At 39.2% G+C, this 24,825-nt stretch overlaps 1 protein-coding gene across 3 annotated transcripts in view; it reads left to right on the forward strand.

The window, feature by feature from the left end:
* Positions 1–24,825, forward strand: part of ZCCHC7 (zinc finger CCHC-type containing 7) — a 177,794-nt gene that overhangs the window by 95,191 nt on the left and 57,778 nt on the right. For all 3 annotated transcript variants that reach the window (XM_084834908.1, XM_084834906.1, XM_084834907.1), the window contains exon 3: positions 22,652–22,695. In XM_084834908.1, the coding sequence (XP_084691034.1) occupies positions 22,652–22,695 (44 nt within the window). The remainder of the gene's footprint in view (positions 1–22,651; positions 22,696–24,825) is intronic.

Genomic DNA, 24,825 nt, shown 5'->3' on the forward strand with positions numbered 1-24,825 from the left:
TATATAAAATAAAATGTTCAAGAATTTTGTGAACAGCTGTAGCATAGGATGGAACAGTTACAAAACCAAGTGACATGCAGAGCAACCAGGTGGATAGTATAGAAGCGCAATGGCACTCTATGCACTCTTCAGATTGAAACATACAGAATGTGGTAGGAAGACAATGATCTCTTTCTAAGATGCTAATCTAATGAAAAGTTAGTGAAATGAATGAAATTTTATATTTTCTACTGTTTCTTTAGGGCAGGGGTGGGCAACTTGTGGGCTTCTATATGTTTTGACATACAACTCCCATCATCCCTCACCATTAGCTATGCTGGCTAGGGCTGATGGGAGTTGTAGATCAAAACATTGGGAGGGCCACAAGTAGCCCATTCCTGCTTTAGAGAGTGCCTGAAACAGCTAGTTGTTGACCAAATATTAAAATAAGATGTTGCTGGTTTCAGCTTCTGATCATGAAAGCGAAAGTTACCTTTCTATACATCCAAACACTAGGAGAGGTCTTTTGTATAGGGTCAGGATGATCATAATATTTCCCACACTTTAACCATGGCTAGTGGATCAGGAGCAGATGATGGGGTACTGTACTCCTTATGTGCATATTCCTGCTTCCCTTATCTATGGTTCTTTGTTATGTGTACACCAGTGTTACACGTGGTTAATACTAATCATGGTTCGCTTGTAAGTAACACATGCTTTTTAACCAGTTCCAAATGGGTTAAGAGCAAACTCTGGTAGCACTAGCCATATTTAACTTTACACATCATACAAAGCTGCTTTATAATGAGTCAGAGACCATTGGTCCATCTAACCTGTTATTGTCTACTGACTCTGATTAGCAGCAGCTCTCTGGGGACTTAGACAGAGATGTCTCACAGCATCTATTGCTTAATGCTTTTTTAGTTGGAGATGTTGTGATTGAACCCAAGAACTTCTGCATGGAAAGCATTGTGGTCTGCCACTAAGTTTTGGTCCCTTCTTACATAACAAATAGTTATTAATGACAGGGTGGGGGGAATTCATCTGCACAGATGAAGAGTGTGCATAGCCATAGCCCATTCATGATCTCTTACCAATGATTAATAAGGAACAGGAAACGTATCTGCAACAGCCCATAGAACCTTGATCTTGAAAGACTGCTCTAGCAGTTGCCCATACAGCAAGAAGAATACTGGACAAGGGGCTGTGTGTTTCTCACAAGACTAGGTTCTTGATTCAAAGCTGTCTCCTTCAAACCAGGCTTGGTGAAAGCTGCCAAACTTAGTGGCCTCATTTATATAAACTGTGGTTTAGCATTACAAGGACGAGCTGCACCAAGCCCTGGGCTTGCAGACTCCCCTGTGTTTTTTCTTTTAATTTAGATTAACTGCAGCTTGCCATGATGTCAGAATCTGGATAAATTGTGATTAGTCGTAGCTATAGTTTGAAACAAGCCAGCAACTGGCTTATTTCAGTAAACTATACTTAAGAACTGTCCACAGTTTAAGGTTCAGGTGTAATGCTAAACTACAGTTAATCTAAAATGGGAGGGAAAACTTCCAATCTCCTTGTGTCTGCGCTGGAGGAAGAGGGACATGTGAGCTCAAGGCATGTTGCAGCTCATCCTTGGAACACTAAAGCATATTTTACCATTACTTGCAAATGCAGCCAATCTCATTCTGCTTGACATTCCTTCCCAGATGTCCACTGCTGGTGGTCAGCTCCTCCTGGAAATAGAGTTTGTGCAAACAACTCTCTATAGATCTCACTGAGTGGGATACCACATTGCCAGAATCTGAATTTGAGACTGGCAGTTTTGAGTGAGAAGTCACCAGTCATACAATGCTTTCTACTCTGTTAGAGGTCCCAGTTAGTGGAAGTAAAAGGTGTGACCTTAGGTCATAATGCACCACACCAATAGCCTTCCAAAAATAAAGATGTGTTCACAGGATCAGTGGGGCACATGGTTCAGAAATCAGCCATAGAATCTTACCTCTGTTGCATTCACTGCCCACAGAGTAAAGCAAAGATTTAACAAAACTGATGAACAAAAACAGTACAACCCAATGGATGTCCAAATATTAACTATAGTGTGCAGTTGTAGCTTAGAGTAATATTGTATGTGTAGTGTTTTAATTACAGTATACATTCTAAAAGGCAATCATGTAATGTTTCAGCTGGCAGAGCAAGGGTCTGTCTAGATCAGCTACTTACTCTGAAGGGATTTAGCTAAATGAGCACAACAATCATTGTTGTTGATACAGAATAGTAGGTATTCATGTTTTAGTGACATAGATTTCATTTTATATTTTTAATACCAGTTTTTAATACTTTTTACATCACTAAATCTAATAGTAAGGACACAGCAACCACATTATTTCTAGGTGAGAAATAGATTCTTCGTCATGGTTTGTGTATATGAAAGAGGTAAAATAGTCTATAGAATACTGATGGAGTACATGCAGTAGGAAGCCTTGATTAGTGAAGGGTTCTCATGATGAAATAGATAATATATGTTTGTACGTGGAGGTACATAAGGGCGGTATCCATGTAGAAATGACATCCTATTCAGAGCAGCCATAGTATATGTTTAGCTGTTTCTTGGCTGTGTCCTTTATGGGCCTCCTATCGGTGGCTTGTCTGCAAGGTGGATAAATAGTTCAGTAAAACTGTTAAAGGTCATTCAGTAATTGAAACCTTTCTTTTTATTTTGAAGCAAATGTGATATATCCTTAGTATTTTTCAAAGAGTGGAATATAGTGGCAAGGTGCAGACATAACATCACTTCCTTCCAAATCATAGTTGTTACCAGCCTCATGAACATACACTTTCTCCTTTGATTTCTCTGCTTCCGTGTTAATCATGGGTTTTGTGTTGGATGTACACTGAGGTAAACCAGAAGTGGGTTTTCAAACAGTTGTTACTAGTGCTTTGCGTTAGCTAATGCATACACAAAGCCATGGCTAAAACTGGGGAGAGAAGAGACAGGAGAAATAATTTTGAGAGAGCAGCCTAACTCCCATGTTCACAAGACTGGTTCTCAGTTTTCAAACTGTGGTTGGCAGGGAGTCAACCTTGTATTGCACTGAGCCAATCCCAAATGGGTTTGAAGTTCTGGAATAAATACCGTTCCAGTATTTTTATGTTCCTCCTCTTGAAAGGAAATTTAGCAAGTTTTTTTCTCATTTAATTTTAGAAAAGGGTTCACAAAGTTTCTCTGTCAGTAGCTGGAAGATTTTTGTGCCCTTCATTTTTTAATAACATTGATATTCCTCTTGCTTTGTGAAACCATTTATTACAAACAGTTATGAATATGAACATCTCATTTGACTGTTGATGAACAGAAGAGGAAATCTAAATTAAAACTTTAAATACCACTATTTAATTACCCAAATGGCTTTGACTCTGTTAAAGAGTGCCTAGGATTATTCTGTTTTTCAATTTGTTTTAATGCTTCCTTGGTAAAAGCTGATGGATTCCCAGGCCCATTGCTGTCACTGATGAACTATATAAAGATAAATGACATTATGGTAAATTCCACTTAATGACATATTTTTAATTTTCTGAACACAGTCATTTTCTGGCTGCTGAATGAAGGCTAATTACCTCAAGATCAGAACAAAATAACTCCTCATTTTGAAAGATAATAGAAAAGAAATGTTGCAGATTAATGATGCTATTTATCTTTAAAAGAAAAAAAATTCTATCTTTATCCAGATAGCACTGCTCCCTGAGGAACGTGATTATAAAATGAATCTGAACTCGCAACTTAATAGGTTATTAAAATTGTTTGAGTGCAGGCTTCTCTGGTTCAGCTTTTCTATAAATTTAAATTGAAGGCCTGCTGTAGTGCTTAAAGCGGCAGCCTGTTTATGAGACCACAGGGAGCAATGTGGGTTACTAACAAAAGATGCACTTAACCTCATTCTGAATCCTGCATTCTCTCTTTTTCTGAATGAAACTGGAATGTCTTGAGAGTTCCGAGAAATGTGTCAAGTACCTTAATTACACTTTTATAATTATGTATGCCCACATGTCATCTTTTGGCAGATGATATTGACACTTTAAAAGTTAATACCATTTTTAAAAGGAGAATGTAGTCACTGAGATATTCCATTTCTCTTTATTCAGCATCAAAAATGTTGGCTGTTTACTAGTTGTATTAAATTACTATGTCATTCTTGTGTGTGTTGATATAGTTTAAACTGTGTTGCCAGTGTGTATTATGTAAATGGCCAGTCTTTAAATGCTAGAGAGAAATCCAGAGTTCATCTAGAATTACTCAGTAAAACACTGAGTTGCATCTCAGCAGCCAATCAAAAAGGCTTCTCCAACAATTGGGGGACCCTGCTCAGTGGGGTGGCTGTGGCATGGGAGGGGCTGAGAAGGGAGGGAGATCTCTGAAAATTGAAGCAGGCCCTGTGAATTGAGCTTTCATTGTGTTTTCTAACAATGTGATTATATAAAACACTACCATTAAGCATTTAAATTAATGTATATGTATGGCTGTACCAAATGAAGTAATTCTTCTGAGGTTTGCTTCATGAGTTGGTTTTCCCCCATGGCCAGGCATATGGAAACACACACATACACAGAATGTATGGAAGCTGCATAAGCGTCAGCTTCTCGTAGATATAGGTATGAAGAGCTGACCGTCTGAGCATGTATATGGATGGAGGGAAACATTTTGTCTCATACCCACCCACCCCACCACCAGCTTTTCATAACATATTAACCAGGTTCGCATGATTGGCAAGCAGTTAACAAGCCACCAGGGCTTGTTAACTGTGCTGGTTATGTACCAGGGGGATTTGCATAATTACCCTTGGCAGCATGACTTGTCATGTTGTGCGAACCCAGCCAGGGTGGCTTGTTGCCATGGATAACAAACCACCCAGTACCCATGGCTGGGTTTGCACAACACAACAAGCCACACTCAGGACATGACAAGCCACACTGCCAAGAGTAATTATGCAAATCACCCTGGCATGTGATCAGCATGTGCAGGATGTCATGCCTCCCAATCATGCAAACCAGGCCATTGTCTGATGAATAGATCTGGAGATCTTGAAAGTTTGCCCACAATATTATGCATTTTTGGTTGGTCCTAATAAATTAATTACCTGGCTGTGAAGTTTGGAATTTTTCTTATAGACCAACATGACTTACCTTGTTTTATAATGTATGCAGTAGTCCTAATTCTCTGTTCACTGAATACCCAGATCTTCATCTTTCCTTTTTGCTTTGAGGGCTTTCCCCCTACAATTACCAAGAGCTGCAGGCTTTAGTAAATGCATTGTTTCAAAAAATTGCAATTTTTCTTCAGTGCCAACAGCAGTTTGCTAGATATTGTTAATAATGCAAAAGTGATACAGTTCTTATCTAGCAATTGTGGTGTAAATAAAGAGTACAAGATAAAATTGAAGGTAATGGCCAAGTCTTATTAACTAAATGGTGAGGATGAGGGTGCTACAGATTAATTGACAGTAGGCACTGATTCATCATATGCTAGCACAATGCCCATCACTATGATGAGCTATATGGATTTCTGGTTCAGCGTGTCTCTTTTTCTTCAGGTCAGTTGTGAGCTCTGCTTCTTCTGCCCAGGCATATAAGACACAAAAGTGAATCTGGTTCATATATAAGGATGCATTATCTGCCCCTTCTTGCAAAGTCTCTGACAGCTGTCACCTGGGCTTCCAGTGTGTACAGCCCCCCCCCCCCCCCGAGAAGAGGTGGGTGCGTTTACTGGAAATCAGGCTGACCAGCAACAGCAATTAAGAAATGTAGCTATATACATACACCAGCCTTCCCCAACCTGGTGCTCTCCAGATGTGTTGGAATACAACTCCCAACATTCCTCAGTCAGCATGGCGTGCTGGGGGATGCTGGGAATTTTAGTTTAACACATGTGGAAGGCATCAGATTGGGGAATGCTGCTATATACTACTGGTATGCTTTTATGTTGAAGTTATCAAATAGAAACAATATCTTGTAAATATGTACCTCAGTATTAGGTCCTTCTAATCACACTTGAAAAAATGGTGTGGGATTTATTAAGCTTACTTATGTATTTATTGTACATTTCTTAATCCAGAAGTTATTTACTAGTTTTGGTTAGTGCAGCCTAGAAAATCACCACTGCCATTTAAGTGGCCTTCCATATGTTTTGAAATGCACATATAAAGGCATCTTTCTGTCCCAGGGGTAATGTTTGAGGTTTACAGTACTGATTCTAATACTTGCACTAATGGAAGTAACCTAACCTGAAAATGTTTACCATTACATAGCAAAAGGAATGTTTGAAACTAGAAATAATGGGTCCAAAAGAATCTCTCCTAAGCTTAAAATATACTTTGGGGGGAAAAGATATGCAAATTAAAATAATATCTCTAGTTTCCCGTTCTGAACAACCTTTTGATGGGTTTTTTTGCTGATTCAGGAAGTTAAAGTTGCCACTACAGCTTCTCATTTCATCTGTAATAATCATTTTTTTACTTTTGAACAGTCTTTCATTTTTGCAGCAGTATCTCCTAAAACAGTCCGTTTCGTATGTGTGAATCTGTTTTTCTTCAGATAACATAGAATGTAAAACTATTGGAAACAGTTTTCCATTTATGACTTGCCTTCAACTTGTGAAAGGAAGGAAGGACATGTCAAAAGTAGAAGTTGTCTGTTCCATTAAAACATCAAATTTCAATAGAAAATGCAAAAATAACTGATGGCGCATAGAAGTAGTTAATATTCAGAAAACTGTCAATGGAAGACTGATATTGTAGTCTAAACTGAAGTAGTGACAATCACAAGACTCCAATGTCTTCGCAGCCTTTGACTATCAACTGTGTGTATAACAAAATATAAATAAAAATAATACTTTAATTCTTACGTTTTTTAAATAACAGCAAAAACTTCTGATTTCCTCAGCTGGAGGACAGGGAAAGGGGGAGTGCATAAGTACAAGTCTTGTTTGCATAGTTTAGCATTACAGCTTAATGAGGCCAACATCTGTGATGGGATGGTGCTTTTCAGAAACTACATGCTGGAATTGTCTTTGTGTGTGTGGGGGGGCATTTATTTGTTATAAAGTACTCATTCATTTTATTTTATAGTATCTGTATATTCTTTTCAATCAGAATTATTTTCAAAGTGGTTCCCAGTAGTAAAATTAGATCTATAGGGCGATCATATTGTCCCTTACAGTGATTGATCTGGAATATGAGACGCTGTTGATGGTACCATTTGGCTCCTTGTCTTGCTCACCTGAAAGGTGGTGCTTGCAAAGGGAGGTCCTAGGACAGGGGATGTCTCAGAGTCCTCCCCTCCCCCTCTCCAGTAGGTGTTCCTATAGATTTGCATCCTAAATAGGCTTCCATGAATGGAAGGGCTCCTTTCATTCACAGACAGTACAGAGATCCAGCAGGATCCTGCTGGAAGAAAGGGGGACAGTTTTTGCCAATTCCCTCTCCCCCTGCAGACCCATCGCACTGTTACAGTGAAAGTCTCCTCCCCTCACTGGTGACAGTATCCTTGGAGCAGAACTCCACTCTGCTACTGCCAGCGGAAGCAAACTCAGGTTTGTGTCCATACTCTTTTGCTCCAGTGCAGAGAATCCTGTCGCCCAGTTATGCTTGTCCAAAAGTATCTTACCTGATTATTTACACTATTTGAGAGGGTTGAGTATGTGTATGAATTCATATAAGAGAGAGAATGGAGAAGGAGGAGCTTACCACATGCCCAGCCCCCATCTCACTGTGATTTCTTGTGGGTCTTGTAAAATTTATTTTTAATTAGTTACTGAATTCAACACCATGCCTATATATCTGTGGTTGTATTTCCACTGTCATATTACATCTCTTCCAAAGTGATATAGTAGCATTCGTACTTGACCATGATAAATACTCTGTTTAGAATGATTTGGATAATGCTATAAGCAAGGAACCATGTAATCTTTTACACTCTTTTCTAAATCAATGCAGAAATGCCTGTGCAAATACCATCCTTGTGCCAGGAAGGGTGGGTGGGTGGGGGGATTTTTCTTGCTATAATGTTTTTACGGCTGTCAGCTGATTAGTTTTTTAGTTGATTGATCATCTGTTTTTAACAGATTAATTGATTGCATTTACACACATTTTCATATTAAAACCACAATATAGCTGCATTTTTGAGGAAATTGTACAAAATGAGAGAATTTACAATTAAATAAAGGTATAAACTGATTACACTCATTATAATTTAGTATTGTGGAAAATCCATATTTGGCATAGACTGCAGCTGGGAACTATCAGCTTCCATTGCCTTGTAGTTTTCATTTGTAGGAGAAAAAACATAGTGGTTATTCTGGATACAAAATATTTGCTAGTCTTGTGTAAAAAGGAGCTGCTTCTCTTAACACCTTCATTACCTTTTCTAGTGGTGTCATATTCCACTTATATTCTGATCTCTGGCCATCCTCCAGGGTAGTCTATAAAAACATGATAAAATACAAAAAGCATAACAAAATATAATAAGCGATAACATGTTAAAATAACAATACAGTAAAAAGCCTGAGAAAATAAAAAATGTATTTGCTTGGCATCAAAAAGATGAGGATGATGGCCTCGGTTAAACTTCTCAAGAGGGAATTCCATAAATGGGGCACCACAACCAAGAAGCTCTTCTCTCTGATTGACACCCACCTTACCTCGGATGGCAGAGCACTTGGAGGACAAGCTCCGAAGGTGATTGCAATACATTTTTGAGAATTTTTCAGTATTTTTGAGCTTTGGGGTACAAGAGCTTTGAAGATAGCTGGGAATTGTTTTAATTATTTTAAATTATGAATACGACAAGAAACTATGAAACATTTCTAAACATTAATATGTACTACTATATAATGGGAATTAGAAATCGGGCCATTATGCTGTTAAATACCAGCACTGATGTACATCACCAGAGAAATTTTGAACATTTCCCAGTCTTTTTAAGGCATTTTTGTATATGCCTTAATTTTACTGGTAAATCATGAAAATGAAAAAGTAATCTGGCTATTGGCCAAAGTCAAGCAAATTCATGAAATCACTTTATGTAAGGAAAAATATTTTACTTCTGGTGTTCAAAATATGCGCGCACACCCATTTTGCTTTGAGTTCATGGGACATGCTGAACCCAGGAGGCATCACAAACAATTCCACTCTGTTATTTCAGTCCATTTGCATAGTATGTCTTCTAGCCATTCTATCACAAAGGTTATTTCTGATCAACACTTAGGTTAGCTTGACTTTAAACTACTAGGGGCACAACTTAATACTGGAAAAGTTTGAGGGGGTTGGGTAAGCTCTGTCTGTTTGAGGTTTTAAAGGTAAGATTCTGTTGAGTTGAGCTAGCAATATTTCTGCCTTGGAATATATTAGGAAACTGAATTCTCTCAAGCCACTCCTGTCTGCTACCCTGTTGTAGTACAGCAGAACACATTAGTTTTGCTGGTTCCAAAATGCTGTTCACCCAGGATCCTTTATAGATATTCTTTACATTTTCTCTGTGTGTGTGTGTGTGCGCATGCATGTGCACACATATAGCGTCACCTAGGCGGGTTCTACCCCTAACTGCACACATTCATTAGAGCCTCTGTAGAGGGCCCCTGCATGTAAGCCTGTAAGTGTAGAGGGCTCTTCTCACAGTCAGGAACTCTGGTTTTCAAGTATTCTCTATCACACAGAGAGTTGTATGCATGGAAATGCTCTTCTAATGCACATGGGTGCCTATTTCTGCAATGCCATACTTTCTTCATGTGCATTCATTTAATGTGCAAAGAAGATGTTCAGTGGGCTCTGATCAGCTATGTTCTATGCTAAGCAAAACCTGGAGAAAGAAGAGAAAGAGTATTGTCATCTTTTAAAAGGGTGCTCATGACATGGGGCTTGAATTTCCCACAACACTTGCAAGAATAGAAGTTTAATGTTTATGGGTATTCATTTAAAAAAAGCAGATTCCCTTAAATTCTGAAATTGTTGTAAAAATTCTGCACGCAGTTTGTTTTAAAAAGGAAACAAAAAACCTTTAACTCTTACCTTATATTCTAATTACAATGACATTCTCTGAGTGTCACTGCTTATGTAGGCAAAATGAGAACAGCCAGGAAGGAGGTATTGGCAAAGAGGAGGTATTAGCAGACCACAAGGTTTGCAGAAGTACAAAAAATCTTTAGAAAACTCCCTGGGGGGGGGGGCTAATCCCCCAAAACAGTTTAGTGAGGATTGAGCATGCTCAGTGCCCACAGAATGCTGACTGATTGTTGGGGGGGAAATGAAAATTGGGTGGGAAGGAGAATGGAATGGAGTGGCTGGAAGAGGAGGATGGAGGAAGAGAAATTTAGATATAAAGATGCCTTCTTACCAGGTGGCATCCACCTGTTCGCTTGGTCTGGACAGCCTCCCCCTGCATGAGAAGGGAGAACTTTGATGCACCAACACTTTGAGCCCTCCGACATGCACAGATGCAACATTTTGTTGTGGGAACCCTTTTGCACTTATTTCAAATTTAGAATGTATACTCAAAGGCAATTTAGTACTCAAGATTGGAATCCTGTGTATAAATGTGCGTATCTAAGTCTAATTATTACAGTTGGAAAGGATAGCATCCTAAATGCTGAATCAGTTTTCCTCTGAGGACCATCTGGACTCTGTGAAAGTTTTCAAGGAAGAATTAGGTGCAAGAAGCAGAATAAATAAACTAATAAAATGTTGTTCATTCTGCTAATTTCTGTCATTTTATGACTTTCTATTTCATAGGTTTCTTTTCATGATAGAAGATATGGAGTAGGGTTCAAGGAACTATGGAACTAGTTTTGTGAGGCCAGGGAGCCTTCATAACAGCCTCCCCCAACCAGCACCTTCCAGATGTGTTGGACTACAGGTCCCATCATCTGGTTGTGGATGATGGGGGTTGTAGTCCAACATGTTTTAAGGCTGTAGGGTTAGAGGAAGCTGCTTTAGACTTTGAAAAAGAGAACAACCCCTCCTTCCCCCAGTGCTACAGGACAAACTGCTTTTGAACTGAGCAGAGTTTCAAACATTGCTTATGAATATGGCATAGGGATCAGTTGGCCAGAGAAAAGAAAAGTCCAGAATTTTGTTGAGCTAATCCAAGCCTTCTTCCTGAGCTGAAGTAGCACTTTGGATTCTGACTAGTTTGCAAGTATTTCTTGTGTCCTAGTCCTAATTGCAGTTATTTGGAAGTAAGCACCATGAATTTCAGTCCTTACCTAGGATTGTGTAAAATGTTTAGGATTGGCATGTCTTTTTGAGTTTTCATTTCGTTTTCTGTAATCATAGTTATTCTTGTAGTAAATCATGTTTTGTTTTAAGAAAAATACTGCTTTGTTTAAAGAGCTGGTACTTAATCTAGTGATCTTACCAATGTCATGGCCTTATGGTTAAAGGTATCTCCCCAAATTATTGTTATGCTGTAATAGGTCCCCCCACCCCACCCCAAAGGACACCTCTTGTACAGCTATTTGTTGAATTTTGTACATACTGAATTAGTCAAAGACCTGGCTAAAACCATTTTTCTCCCCCCCCCCCACTTGCTTTTGTTATGTATTGGCTTGCTAATCCTTGTGTTGAGCAGTATCAGACATCACCTTTCTTGGGGGCAGTTAGTCCACTCTTCCGCTTTCTTTGTCAAAGGGCTCCCTTAATAGGAGAAGTCAACAGGGAGGACAAAAAGGATTGAAAGTTGTATTTAATCAGGGTCAGAGAGGTGGTGTTCAGAGTGACGGGCCCACAGGCAGGCTGGCCTTTTATGCTTACCGACGCAGATGGTCCCAAAGCATTCAGCTAAGTGAAGAGAAAGCTGCCCAGTGAGCTATTGTAGGGGCAGAGCATCGTTACAGTTGAGAAGGGTTGCTAAGGGTAACTAGAGAGTATCACCAGTATCGTGTGATCACTAGTCTGTGCCTTTGAAAACGTTAAACTGAGAATTGCTTTGGGTCTCTTGGCATCTGGATGTTCATGTGTAAGCAGTATTATCTTACATAAGCTTTTGATTTATTTCACTTTGAGGAATTGGACAAATGAAAATTATTTTACATTTTAATGTGAGCAAGGTTACCAACCAAAAACTTCATTTTATAGCATATCCAGTTTTCTATCCCAGTGGAAGTTGCAGCAATATATTAGGAAAATGGAATAACGACGATTTAATTTCAATGCATTGGGGTATTTTTTATAAAGGTTACTTTTTAAAAAGATTATAAAGAGCATAAACTTGTTTCCTAAAAACAAGAATCACTACCCAAACACATTTAAAGGGCACATTTTAATGTGGCCCCTATTTAATGAAAACAGAGAGATTTAAAGTATATTTGTGAAAGAATTAAACACATAGTGCTTGGGTCTAGTACTATACTTCTTGAAATCAAAGGATGCTAGGAATGATATGACTAGATAAAATGTACTCTAGAATAGCAGGTTCAGTCCTCAGATGTAACCAAGTTGTGCTTAGTGCAGCCCAAGAGAGTGGGGGAGCAAGCAAAGATGGCTTTCAGCCAAGCTTTGCAAGCTTCCAATTCTTCCAGCTGGCCAAGGGCAGTTTTAGCTCCTAATGCAAGCTAAAATGAGTCACCGTGCCCAAAGGATCCATGTGGCTCCCAAGCATTTCCCTTCCTATAGGGAAGTCTTAGCTGGTTGGCTAAGCTTGCTGTACAGCCCCTTTTTGCTGCTTGTGACATGCAAAGAAGATGCCCATGATTTACCCTTCATTCCCCACCCCAGTTCTTACACTTGAACGGAAGCGGCTATTGTTTTGTTCTTTTTGTGCAAGGTAGAGCAGCAGCCGTCTATAAATTTTATAGCTATAGTGTGATAAACCCACATATTTATATGAAAATTTTACTTAGCGGGATGCAGCAACTTCTAACAGCTTTACAATTTAAATTGAATTTAAAATTAAGGAAATATGTGAACTTTCATGCATATTTTTATATAGGGGTCTGGGGTAGGTTATAGGATTAGTAGTAGCTGAACATTTGCAGTTATCGTATTATAAAAGACCTCTAGAAATATGTAGCTGAGAAGCTTTCTGAGTTATGTGCAGTAGCTTAATATGGTCAGAATTTTTCTGGAGAATGGGGTGAATTTTAAAAAAAAATTATATTAAGACCACAAGTTTAAAAAGCTTATTCATATGTAGTGTTTTGACAGCATTCGTTCCGAAAAGCAGTGAGTTAGTTACTTTGAAACATGGCACAAAATAATATAAGAGGCTCAAATGCACCTTTTAGACTTGCATTCAAAAACAGTCTGTGAAGGTGTTTGAGAAGAACTTTTCAAGAGATGTGATCCCTTCCAACTTGCTCTTGCACAACCTATTTCCTTTCATAGAGTGGTTAGAATCTAACCATTAGATGAAGAATTGCTGGTAATCCCTCTGCAGGCATGCCATAGACAAGGTTGTCTTCTACAGAAAATAAACCTGAGAAGTGATGGGGGAAACACCTGATGTCCTTTCAGAGGAAGGATCTCCTTTTTGAATACCAAACTTCAAAAGGAAGCAGGATAGGCAAAGCAATTGCTGTGCTGCACAAAAAGTATAGTTTTGGAAGTTGGAACAGTCACTGTGGAGAATTACTGAGTAATTTGCAGAGCAAATTCAACCCTTTTAAAAATGTAAAGCATAGTAATTCTGATTCTATTGGTCATAGGAAACTTTACTGTAGCAGTTCTGTTACTTGTTGTTGTTGTTGTTAGGCAACCAGCCCAACAAGTAAGGCTTGCTTTGAGCCAATTTAAATGTACATTTCCCAATTAACTTCTGGTAGGAAACAATTTGTCATTGTTCAGATATGAGGATTGCAAGTATCTGGAGAAGACAGGCAGGAAGATGGTAAGGCAGTCTGGAGGCACAGAGGGGACAGTTTTACATCCTCCTTCAGAGATGGGTTGTCCAGACTGCTGGCTTTCCACAACTGCATCACCTACCTAAGATGAATTATCTGCCTCCCATTTCCTTTTATTGTATGTGTTGTTTAAAGAAGGAGACAGCTGGAAAGGGGGTAGAGAACAGGGTAAGAAGGAGACAAAGAAACACAGACAATAGGGATCTGTAATCAGAGGACACAGGGCTAAAACCTTCCCCTGAGGAGTATAGGTGGCCTGTCCACCACCAAGCTAGAGGAAAGACACTGATGGCTGTGGCCATGAGACCTTCTGCCAGTCCACTGTGTAGTTGCTTCTCCTGTATAACCAGTTGGAAGTTAGGGATAATTTTAAAAAAAGATCTCATGTTACAGGTTTGGGCCACCAACCACATAATTTTGTTGCCAATGGATAAATCCTGAGAGGGTTCTGAAAACCAACTGCTCCATGGTAATGATCAGGCCATGACAAAGATGACATAGCAAAACATCTCATGTTCAGATCATGTGTATCATAGCTAGTGCAAAACCATAAATCCAGTTTGTCACCTACCATGTGTTGAACTTATAATACTCTGGCATAGGCCTATGGTTGTCATAGCTGCCGTGAAATTCTGAGTTGCGTCAGACAAGTTGGCTTTATTGAAGTCCGCCTGTACTAGTAAGGTAGGAGTCCTCAAGACCATGTTCTCCATCAATTCAGCTAGAGAATCTGTTAGACTGCAGTGTGTTCAGTATATTAACAGAATCGCTACTGGGTTCCCAACACAAGCTGTACCCTGGATGGTATTCGTAGAGACTGTTACAGTAAAGGGCCACAGATAGATGCTGCACTGAGTATCTGGCCCACATGAGGCCAATCTTAGTGATATATTCTAGTAGCGGCCTCCACAATTAAATGCAGGATATGTGTGTAGTCTACCAACCTGGCATTAGTAAGAACCAATCCAGGTTGTAGGATCCCTTGACGACAGCCTTGGGATGGGCGTGGGAGGAGAATGGGGTGGAGGTTCAGCTGACTCCACCCAAATTCGCTTCTATTATAGCTCCTCCTCCCAACACCATACCCAATAATGTCCCTGACACCTGTGGGCCAGTTTCCTGCTCCAGTATTATGCTGATACATTCTGTTCAAATTGCCACCACTCCTGTGCACTTCAGCACAGAGAACCTAACTCCCCGTGAAAAGCCACCTGCCCTCACCAGGTGGTCGGTCCCTCCCTCCCTCCCTCCCTCCCTCTCAGAACAGTCAGTGGATTACTTGTTTGTGTGTGTGTGTTTTTAAAGCCCCTATGATCTCTTCTTGATATCACAGAGAATAACTACAAGGTAAAGGTTTGAAGGAACAGGTCTTGCACAAAAAATAATCATTCTGCTTTGGTTGGGCTTTACATTGTTATAAATTGAAAACAAAAAGTAGACAACTGGGATTCTAAATTGCATATTATATCATTTATTCTCCAGTGAGACTAAAACAATGTTTTTTTTTTCTGTTTGACTGCTGTGAACTCTAAAAAGAATAGCATTGAAGCTTGGCTACTTATTTTTTTTTTAATCTATTCATTTTATACTTCTCAGACAGATTTTTCCCTGGGGTGAAACAAAGGTTAACTGAAATTTCCTCTGTTGTGTACCTGAACGAATCAGCAGTTTGAGAAGGAAATCCCATTGATGGGCAAAGAGAGTGACAGGCTCTATTTAAAGAATTCCCCCGACTGTGTGGTAGCCCAACCATGCCATGAATTTAACTGTTCCTGTGGTCCCCATATTTGTACCCACCAAAAGAGAGAGAGAGACCTACTTTGTTCTTCAAATCTTGCACTAAGCTTTGAAAACCACAAACCAGTGACATTTGTGTATTAACACTACTAACAGTCAACATGGTTTAAATTATGGAGTCATAAAAGAAAATACAAACAGGTGAAAAAACAAAAAATAGTGTGCACAGTCACCTTTTGCGTGCATTTTGCATTTTTTGCACACTTTTCTAGGATGCAGTATTTTTATGTGTGGTTTTGGTGCAAACAACTTTGTTTTATTTTTATTACAGTTCTCATGGATAATCTTACATTTTGGGGAGGAGTATAGAATGGAAAGGGCATAATAAATTGAGATGGTATGTTAGATGATTAGAAAATTTTCAGAATACATAGAGGCCTACATACTAAAAGGTGTGTGTTTTCCTTTTTGCAAGCTTTTTGTATTTGAAACAGTTTCTTGAAATATAAAAGCACATGTCTTCATTTGGATTAAACCATTTGAATCCTGGCACAGAGAATATTCTCAAATTCCAAACATAACCTGCCATGCCCACAAAAGGACATACCTTTCAGAGATTATAAATACCATGTCATAGCTTCCAGCTGTCAAACTCCCCTTCTTGTGACAGCTAAACTTTACTCCAAGGGTTACATATTGTTTAAACTGATTTAGCTTTAGCCTGCAAGTAATATATTTAATCTTGTATTTTACTGTTTCTGAAATTTAACAAAAATGAATACATATTAAATCAATATTAAACATTTGAAACACATTTCCCTTTCACTGTGGAAAGGGTTTTTCATGATAGCATTGGGGTAGGGTTGGTTGTTTAAGGATTACAGAAAAGTACCATGATGCATCAAGAAAATGTTGCTTAAAGATAAGTTCACCAAAGCCCTGTGCGATGTGGTTACTAATTATCAGATAAGCACAGAGACATTGTGTGGTTGCTGTGGGAAGGAAGTCTGCTGCTTTGTTAGAATGGATTTGTCAACTGTTTCAGATAATTTGGGCCGGGGGGCGGGGTATGGATCTCTTCAGATTTCTTCCACTTTTATGAGATACTGACAAACCATTCCATCAGTGGGTTTCATCTTTTAAAATAAATGGTCTTTTCACTCACAAAGACAAAAGTAAGAAACCCTTTAAGTATGTAACAGTGGTGTGAAGTGCCTTTATGATAAAAATTGATTTCAGTTTTCTCCAGAAATCATTCTATCTTAGAATGACAGATGGTTTAACCTGAACATCATCTACTGTTTCTGTATGTTCAGCTTTAAACTGCTGGCAGTTTCTTCATCCTGAATTTCTATAAATATGTTGGAATCACTGGGTCGGATCCAGAGTTGGCCTTCTGCAAACAGAAGGGCTCCTTCCATTGGTGGAGGGAACCAAGGTCCAACAATGTCTCCCCACTGGAGGAAGGGGGTGAAGCAGTGATTTTCTCTGATCCCTTCTTCCCCCTTTAGCCCCTAGTGCCACCTCACACGCTGGAGGGTCCTGCACCCTGCAGAGCAAATTTTCACCTCTCTCCCTTTCACCTGCAGGATCATCCAGTTCACAGAGTTCTGCTCTGTGCAACTCTGGATCTGATATACTAATGTTTTGGTAACAAAACGGTGTCTGGCCAAGTGTTATTCAGTATACACACACACACGCACAAAGCTATTGTAAGCCAAATATTCTCCTTTCTTAAAAAATGGTACAAAGTAGGTCACTAAAGATCTTACTTCAGTTCCTTAATTAACCACATGTTTGTCAGTGTAATGTAGAGCAGCCTTGAGTTATACAATTAATATAATTTATACAACTGCCTACCCCAACCTGTTGGCCTCCAGATGTGTTAGACTGCCACTTCCATAATTCCCAGCCAACACGACCAATGGCCATGCTGCCTAGGAACTATGAGAGTTGCAGTCCGTCACATCTGGAGGGTGCCCCCTGGGGGAAGGGATTTATACAAGATCATACTCTCTTATTCTAGGGTATTTAACCCAAAATAATGATAATCCTCTCTCTCATACCGACACTCACTTTGCAGATTGTAGTATCCATTCCACACACACTGAAAGATAAGGGGAAATCCACTCTGTTAATCACACTTTAATACAAAACTAAGCGTTTTAACATGTGTGTTAAATGTATAACTACACCATATTTTGTCAAAGTATTGGCAATACAATGTGTATCCAACACAGACATCTTTGAGCAAGCCGCATAGACTACACATTCTAACTTAAAACTTTCATGTACACTCTTCATGGGAATTGTTCAAGGGCTATCCCAAATATGCAAAAAATGATTTGACCTGCGATTTTTTAAAGAAACCATAGCCAGCTGACAGTATGCATATTCGAGAAGTAATGCAGAGTAGTTATACATGAGTGCATCCAGTTTTCACATGTATGCAAGTATTGCAATACTTCTAACCACTTCACAAGCACAAACTCTTGACATACTGTCGATACCGTGTTTGGGGCGGGGGGCAGTTGAAGAGGATAGCCATAAAGAATCTTTGGGCCAATAAATATTTTACCCTGCTAAAATCCCTTACTAGAATATTTTTTTACTCTGCAAGATTTGTCTGGAGGAAAATTCAGAGGTGGTTGCTAGTACGTAGTGTGAATTTAAGAAATATATGCCAGTTCAGACTAATCTCTGTCTTTTATAAGGTAAGTGGTTTAGTGGATAAAGGGAATGCAGTAGATATAATCTTCAGCATAATCAAATTTAGCAGTGCTTTTGACACAGTTCCACATGACATTCTCATAAGTAAACTAGTAAAATTTGATTGTAAATGCTTTGGAGGATAGGGTTTTGGATTGGAATGAACTTGATACTTTAGAGAACTGGTCTGTAAGCCACAAAATTAATTCCAACGAAGATCAAACAGTTACAAAATAAAATGCAGATAATAAAATGTGGGATAACTGAATAGCTGTGCTGAGAAGGCCATGGTTGATGATAAACTGGGCCTTTTTTCTGCAGTGTAAAACAGCTGTTAAAGGCAAGTACTATACAAACAGCTGATCCGTTTATGCTTCCTTTAAAATAAATGTTTTCCTCTAAAATAAATGTTTGACTGTACTATGGCATGCAAACAGCAAGAAATAGCAGCATTTTTCTACCTTGTGCCACATCTTGAGCTTAGATTGACCTATTTTAAGGAAGATGTAAGGAAGTGGAGTAAATTAAGAGAAAAGAAGATAAAGGACTTGGAAAGCATGTTACGTTACAAAAAGTTTAGAGAAGCTGTGTTGAGAAAAAAGAGCTGTGTTCCATAGTGCAGCATGCACATTATTAGGTTTTATTGGACTAATTACTTGAATATATAAAGTTGCTGCAGTGGTGGTTCTTGGTTCAACATTTTTTGGTGAACATATATGCAGGTTTTCAAGCTACACAGAAGTCTTAATGAGGCAGAATGGAAAAGTAGTAAATGTTTTGAATATATAAGACAAAAATGGGTACAAGTGTGACTGAAAAGTGAATACTGTTTTTGCTTTGGTAAGAATCCTTGCTAAAAATTGGCCACCTTCACCTTTTCATTATGAGTGGTATGGAGAAAGTAGATAGGTAAGTTCCACTCTCTCTCTCTCTCTCTCTCTCTCTCATAATACTAGAACCAAGGGTCAGCCAGTGAAACTGAATGGTGGGAGATTCAGAGCAAACTAAAGAAAGTACTTCTTCACACAGCACATAGATAAACTAAGGAATTTCCTTTACTCAAGATGTGGTGATGGCCACCAAATTGGATGGCTTTAAAATGGGACTAGACATATTCATGCAGGGAGGTTAAGGCTATAAATGGCTACTAGTTATGATGGCTATATGCTTACCTCTGAATACCAGGTGTTGCTGGGGGGAAACAGCAGGAGACAGCTGCCCTACATGTAGACTGGCATCTGGTTGGCCACTGTGGGAAGCAGGATGTTGAACTAGATAGGCCTTTGATCTGATCCATGTACTAGTTACATCCAGACTCAACTACTGGTGTCTGGAGGTAGTACTGGAATGGATGAAAGCTAAGAAGCTGAAATGGAATCCAGATAAGACAGACATACTGTGGACTGGGAAATCTACTAATCTGGATGGAGGCTTAGATCTGACTCTGAAAGGGGTCACACTCCCCCTGAAGGGCCAGCTATGCAGTCTGGGAGTGCTCCTTGACTCAGCACTGTCTATGGAAGTACAGGTGGCATCAGTTGCCAGGCGTGCTTTTTACCAGTTTAGGCTGGTTTGGCAGCTGTAACCCTATCTAGAGAAATCAGACCTATTTATTTAATTACTACCTTTCTATACCAGCTAACAGCTGAAGCTCTCTGGGTAGTTCACAGCAATTACAACAATAAAATACAACACCATAAAATACACTATAAACGTTTAAAACAACAGTATAAAATAAAAATAACCAATTAAAATCTAGCAGCGGTGTAAAGATTTAAAACACAGTAACAAATTTAAAATAACAGAAACTGAAAGACTAAAATGCCTGGGAAAATAAGAAGGCCTTTGACCTAACCACAGTGACACATGCGTTGGTTACATCCAGGTTAGATTACTGTAATGTGTTGTGCGTGTGGCTGCCCTTGAAGATGATTTGGAAACTGCAACTAGTACAGAATGCGGCAGCTAGAGCACTTGTGGGAGTTAGGTTTCAGATCCTATTACTTCTATTCTTTATTGTTAATATTGGCTGCCTGTAGTTTCTGGGCCCAATTCAAGGTGCTGGCTTTGGTCTTTAAAGCCCTAAATGGTTTGGGACCAGATGATCTGAAGGACTACCTGCACCTGCATGAGCCTGCCCAAGCATTAAGATCAGCATCAGAAGCCCTACTCTCCAGCACACCAGCAAGAGATGTTTGGCTGGCAGGTACCGGGGGTAGGGCTTTCTCAGTGGTGGCCCCACACCTTTGGAACTCCCTCCCCAGAGAGATACGTATGGTCTCATCACTGCTGGCTTAAACAAAAAGGCACATTTATTCCAGTCTGCATTTGGTGCTTTAAAGGCATTAGCTGCTGATGCTGCTGCGTGTGTGTGTGATTGTTAATTTGCACGTTCGTGTTTTTGTCATATTGTAAGTGCCTTGTGAGGACAGTGTACCCTGAAAGTCAGATTTAAAATCTTATAAATAAAAAATGAATACTGTAATGTGCTGCCTTTGAAGATGGTTCAGAAACTTCAATGAGTGCATAGCTACAACAGCTACAAAAATAGTGGTTGGGAGGCAGTATGTCCGAACACATTATATCAGTATTAAAATAGTTAAATAAATAATTTGTCCAGTACGGCCCTTCTTATGTTCTCTTTAGGTTGAGTCCCGTGTAACTTGAAAACCTGCATGTTCATTCACCACTACTACTAACAACAATAACAGTTGAATCACTGATGGCTTATGGTTTTTCCTTTCGTACAAAATTGGATCTGTTAATAAGCAGAGCAAGATACAAAATCAGTTTTGATTCAGATGTATATTGTCCTATCACTATTAGCAAATTGAACCTTAAATATGTAAAGGGCACTGTTACATAATATAAAAATTTGCCTATGGCTCATTTCACCAATTTGTGGTATGGGGTATTAGTTGCCCCTTGATAGACATTGTGCAGTTGTGGGCATGTGCCAGAAAAATCTGAGCCTATCAGCAAAACAATTGTAGGTTTAGGGCTGCACTAAAATCCTTTATGGAGCCAAAAGGGAAGATAATGTGATTGATATCAACTCAACTACAAGTAGAGAGAAGCCAAGGAATTAATTCCTTATCAGGAGTCAGGAACCAGGGAATTCTGCTGTCAAGAACCAGATAATCAGAGATGGACTACATACAGAGAATTATGCACTTCTTATGTCTCCCTTTTCTAACATCAGTTGTCCATTGAAAATATAGTTTAATGAGCCAATCAGGTACAGGATGTTGCTTGGTAATAGGGGTTTGGAGCAGTATCTGCAGACTGTTGTCACATCCATCTGTCTAGGGCACAGCAGACGAGATTTTGAGATTGGTGTGGTAATTAGATGTACCATTGTATTTTGTACTCAGTGTAAGTAGTGTTCTGCATTATAGGAAAGGATATTCTCAAGAATTCTTCACACAGATTGAAAATGCATTGGGTAAACATTTTCCTCATTGTCTAGTCGCTAGATTTGAGTTCAGTGAAATTGCTGATGTGCTATAAAAATAGAATTCAGACCTCCATAATCAATTGGTTATTTGTTCAAATGAGGAACAGTGAGTATGCAACCAACACAAAATTTGATATCTACTGTATTTCTTGGTGGGTAATATGGTCAGTTTCACTACAGAGTTAATTTTAATGATTTACACCATCTGTATTTATTAGAATAACAGCAACATTTCCCACTGTAAACAATTTTGTAGATCAGCTCATATGGGATGCTGACCAGGCCCTACTTATGTTTGCTTTGTTGGTTTTACATTATGCCCCAACTTTTATAATCAAATGTTCTCAGAGCAGCTTACAAGAATAGTTAAAATCAAAAATAACATTTTGAACAACTTAAAATATAATCACTCTGAAGATAAAACCCATAAAACAATAAACAAAGCAGCTGCTGCAACAATAGAAAAATAAACCTCAAAGAGCTGTTGGCCTTTCCCTTGTCCCACCTGCCCTACAGTACAACCCAATACTCTCTTGTTTCTGGGGATGGTAGAAGATGATCAGTAGTGGTAAGGAAATTGTCTTTTATATGAGTTTATCCAACATAACCGATCATCCCTTTGGAGAATTGCTGATAGCTTCCAGGAACGTGACATTTTCCTGTAACACAGCTGGAAAAACCACTGTACTAGTATTACAGCAACTGTTTTGCACCGTCTGCGTAAGCCATTGACACAGAGTAGATTGCTGCAAAAAGTTTGAACATCTCATTAGTGAATTTCTTTTCTTTTAATTAACCTTTTTAAAAAAGAAGTTTCTGGCTTTTTAATGAGAAATTAATAAATCTTCCCATTTTGCAAATCAGCCTTAATTGTTTTCAAAATAACTGTTTTGCAGGAGAAGGTGGAGCAGGCTGGACCATTGGTGATAAAGACTTAGAGGTAAATTAGTAGAGTGTTGCACACTACGTTTTTCTTTCTTTCTGTTGCTAGTTAACAAACGTCCATAAAGTGTGTGTGTGAGTGTGTGTGTAAATATAGTCTAAATATAGGGTGCATGTATAAAATGTGTATATATGTAGTTTTGTGTGTCTTCCTTACGTTTGGTATCAAGTGTCAAAGGTTTTACTCACAGTGCTTGAGACTAGTGATGGGCTTGGTTCAAGATTTAGCTCTCCGAGCCCATTTTTCCCCCCAAAGAAAAATACCTTGTATTTTTTCCAGACTTACCTGAAATCATTGGGAGCTCAAATTACCCCTGAGTTCCTGACTGTGCCCCTCCTCCCTCTTCTCAGCAGCTACAATGGTGATACCCTTGGGAAACGACATCTCTCAGGGACCCTGGTACCAGGGAGGAAGGGAGGCCTCTTGGAGAGGTCTTCTCACACCATGACTGAGGACAGTACCGCTGCTAATAGGAAAGGGGCAGTGGGCATAGGCCAAGACAGGAGGAATTTATTCTCCAGCTTGGATTACAGGCCTAGTTAGAGAAGAACTTGGAGGTGAGGTGCTTACTTTGCACTACAAGTTGCAAATTAAACACCATGCACCCTTTCCAGATTTCAGCAATATTGCTCACTTAAATATGCAGTCTCTTACTTAGTTATTAAAGCAAGCAAAATAATTCCTTTCTCCATTCCTCCTCAGTTTTCATGCTCCTACATCTAGAACACATCTGGGAGCTAGTTCTCACAGCTATTTGGTGAAGGGTTTGTATAAACTGGGTCGCACACACAGGATTGCATCCAGATATCTATCCACTGAAGGGGGCGGGCAGAATCTGAATGTCCCACTCTGTCCTCTCCCTGTCAGGCCTCAGAGCTCATTCAAAATGTTTCCTTAAGTGTTGGGGCCCCCTGCTGAATGGAGTGGAATATGAGGGAGATTGTAGAAAATTGGCTGGAGGCATCTTCAGCTCCACTCATAGAAAGTTCCTCCACCCAAATCTCTGCAATCTCCCATCTCCTTCAGCCCTCATGCCACAGTCCATTCCTCTCAGCAGGGCCCCAACGTTAAGGGAGCATTTGGGGGGGGGGCGCTCTGGAGCTGACAGAGAGAGGTCAGGACAGGAAAATCAGCTTCTGGTCATGCTCTTCTGTGGGCAGATACCTGGATCCATCCCATAGTAAAACCAGCAGCCACCTGAGTAATAATGACTGCCCTTTTTTTCATCATCCAGTCATGGTGCTTGCTGTCATCTGATTCATACACAGGTGTATTGTGCATGTTCATCTGATTCATACACAGGTGTATGTGGAGGAATTTAGCACCTGAACCAGCTCTTCAGTGGTTCAGGTGCTAAAACAATGGCCAAACCACATTTTTGTATATTCACCAAAATCAGGTGAAACAGGCATCTATCAACTGGATTCTTTTTCAGAACCAAATAGTGACATGCATCAGTTAACAACTTTGTTTCCGAAATAATCATAGCAGAGAAATACAAGTACTCCTATCTGAGGTGCAGAAAATTAGGCCTATTGTAGTTAAAGATCAAAGTTTAGAAAGTAAAGTTGCAACTGAATGTAAATTTGGTTTATCTTTAGATTTTTCTAGAAGAAGGCTGGCAATGTAAATAAATTCAGATTTGTTTGAATTTCAACTATAGTGTTTAATTACATATGTCATAAGGTTTTCATAAATTTATACATTTTATGAAATAAAACTGTTTTTCTACAAAGGCACATGAATGTTAGTTTGCTTAGGGTGGAAGCGCTTGGAATTGCAGCCCACTAACAGAACTGTGTTGTTCATATTCTCTGGGGCTGCACCCAGGTTGTGGAACTCCCTGTCCCAAGAGTCTCCTTATCTATTCCTGCAGGGGTTTAATTTGTCTGGTTAGTTTTTAATTTAGGTGTTATCTGCCATTCTGTCTGTGTTTTAGGCTTTAATTGTTTTTTAATGTGGTGTTTGTTTTAAATTGTGTTTGATTTATATTGCTAGCTGCCTTGGACATCTATAGAGGGAAAGGCAGGGTATAACTAGATAAATTAATAAATATTGCAGCTGATATTCTGAGAAATTGTTTAGATAATGAATTATGTTGACGCTTACACCAGTTTTTATAGTTAG

This window comes from Heloderma suspectum, chromosome 2 (assembly GCF_057233095.1).
Source record: "Heloderma suspectum isolate Gila_16-S chromosome 2, 16-S_ref, whole genome shotgun sequence".
Classification (NCBI taxonomy): Eukaryota; Metazoa; Chordata; class Lepidosauria; order Squamata; family Helodermatidae; genus Heloderma; species Heloderma suspectum.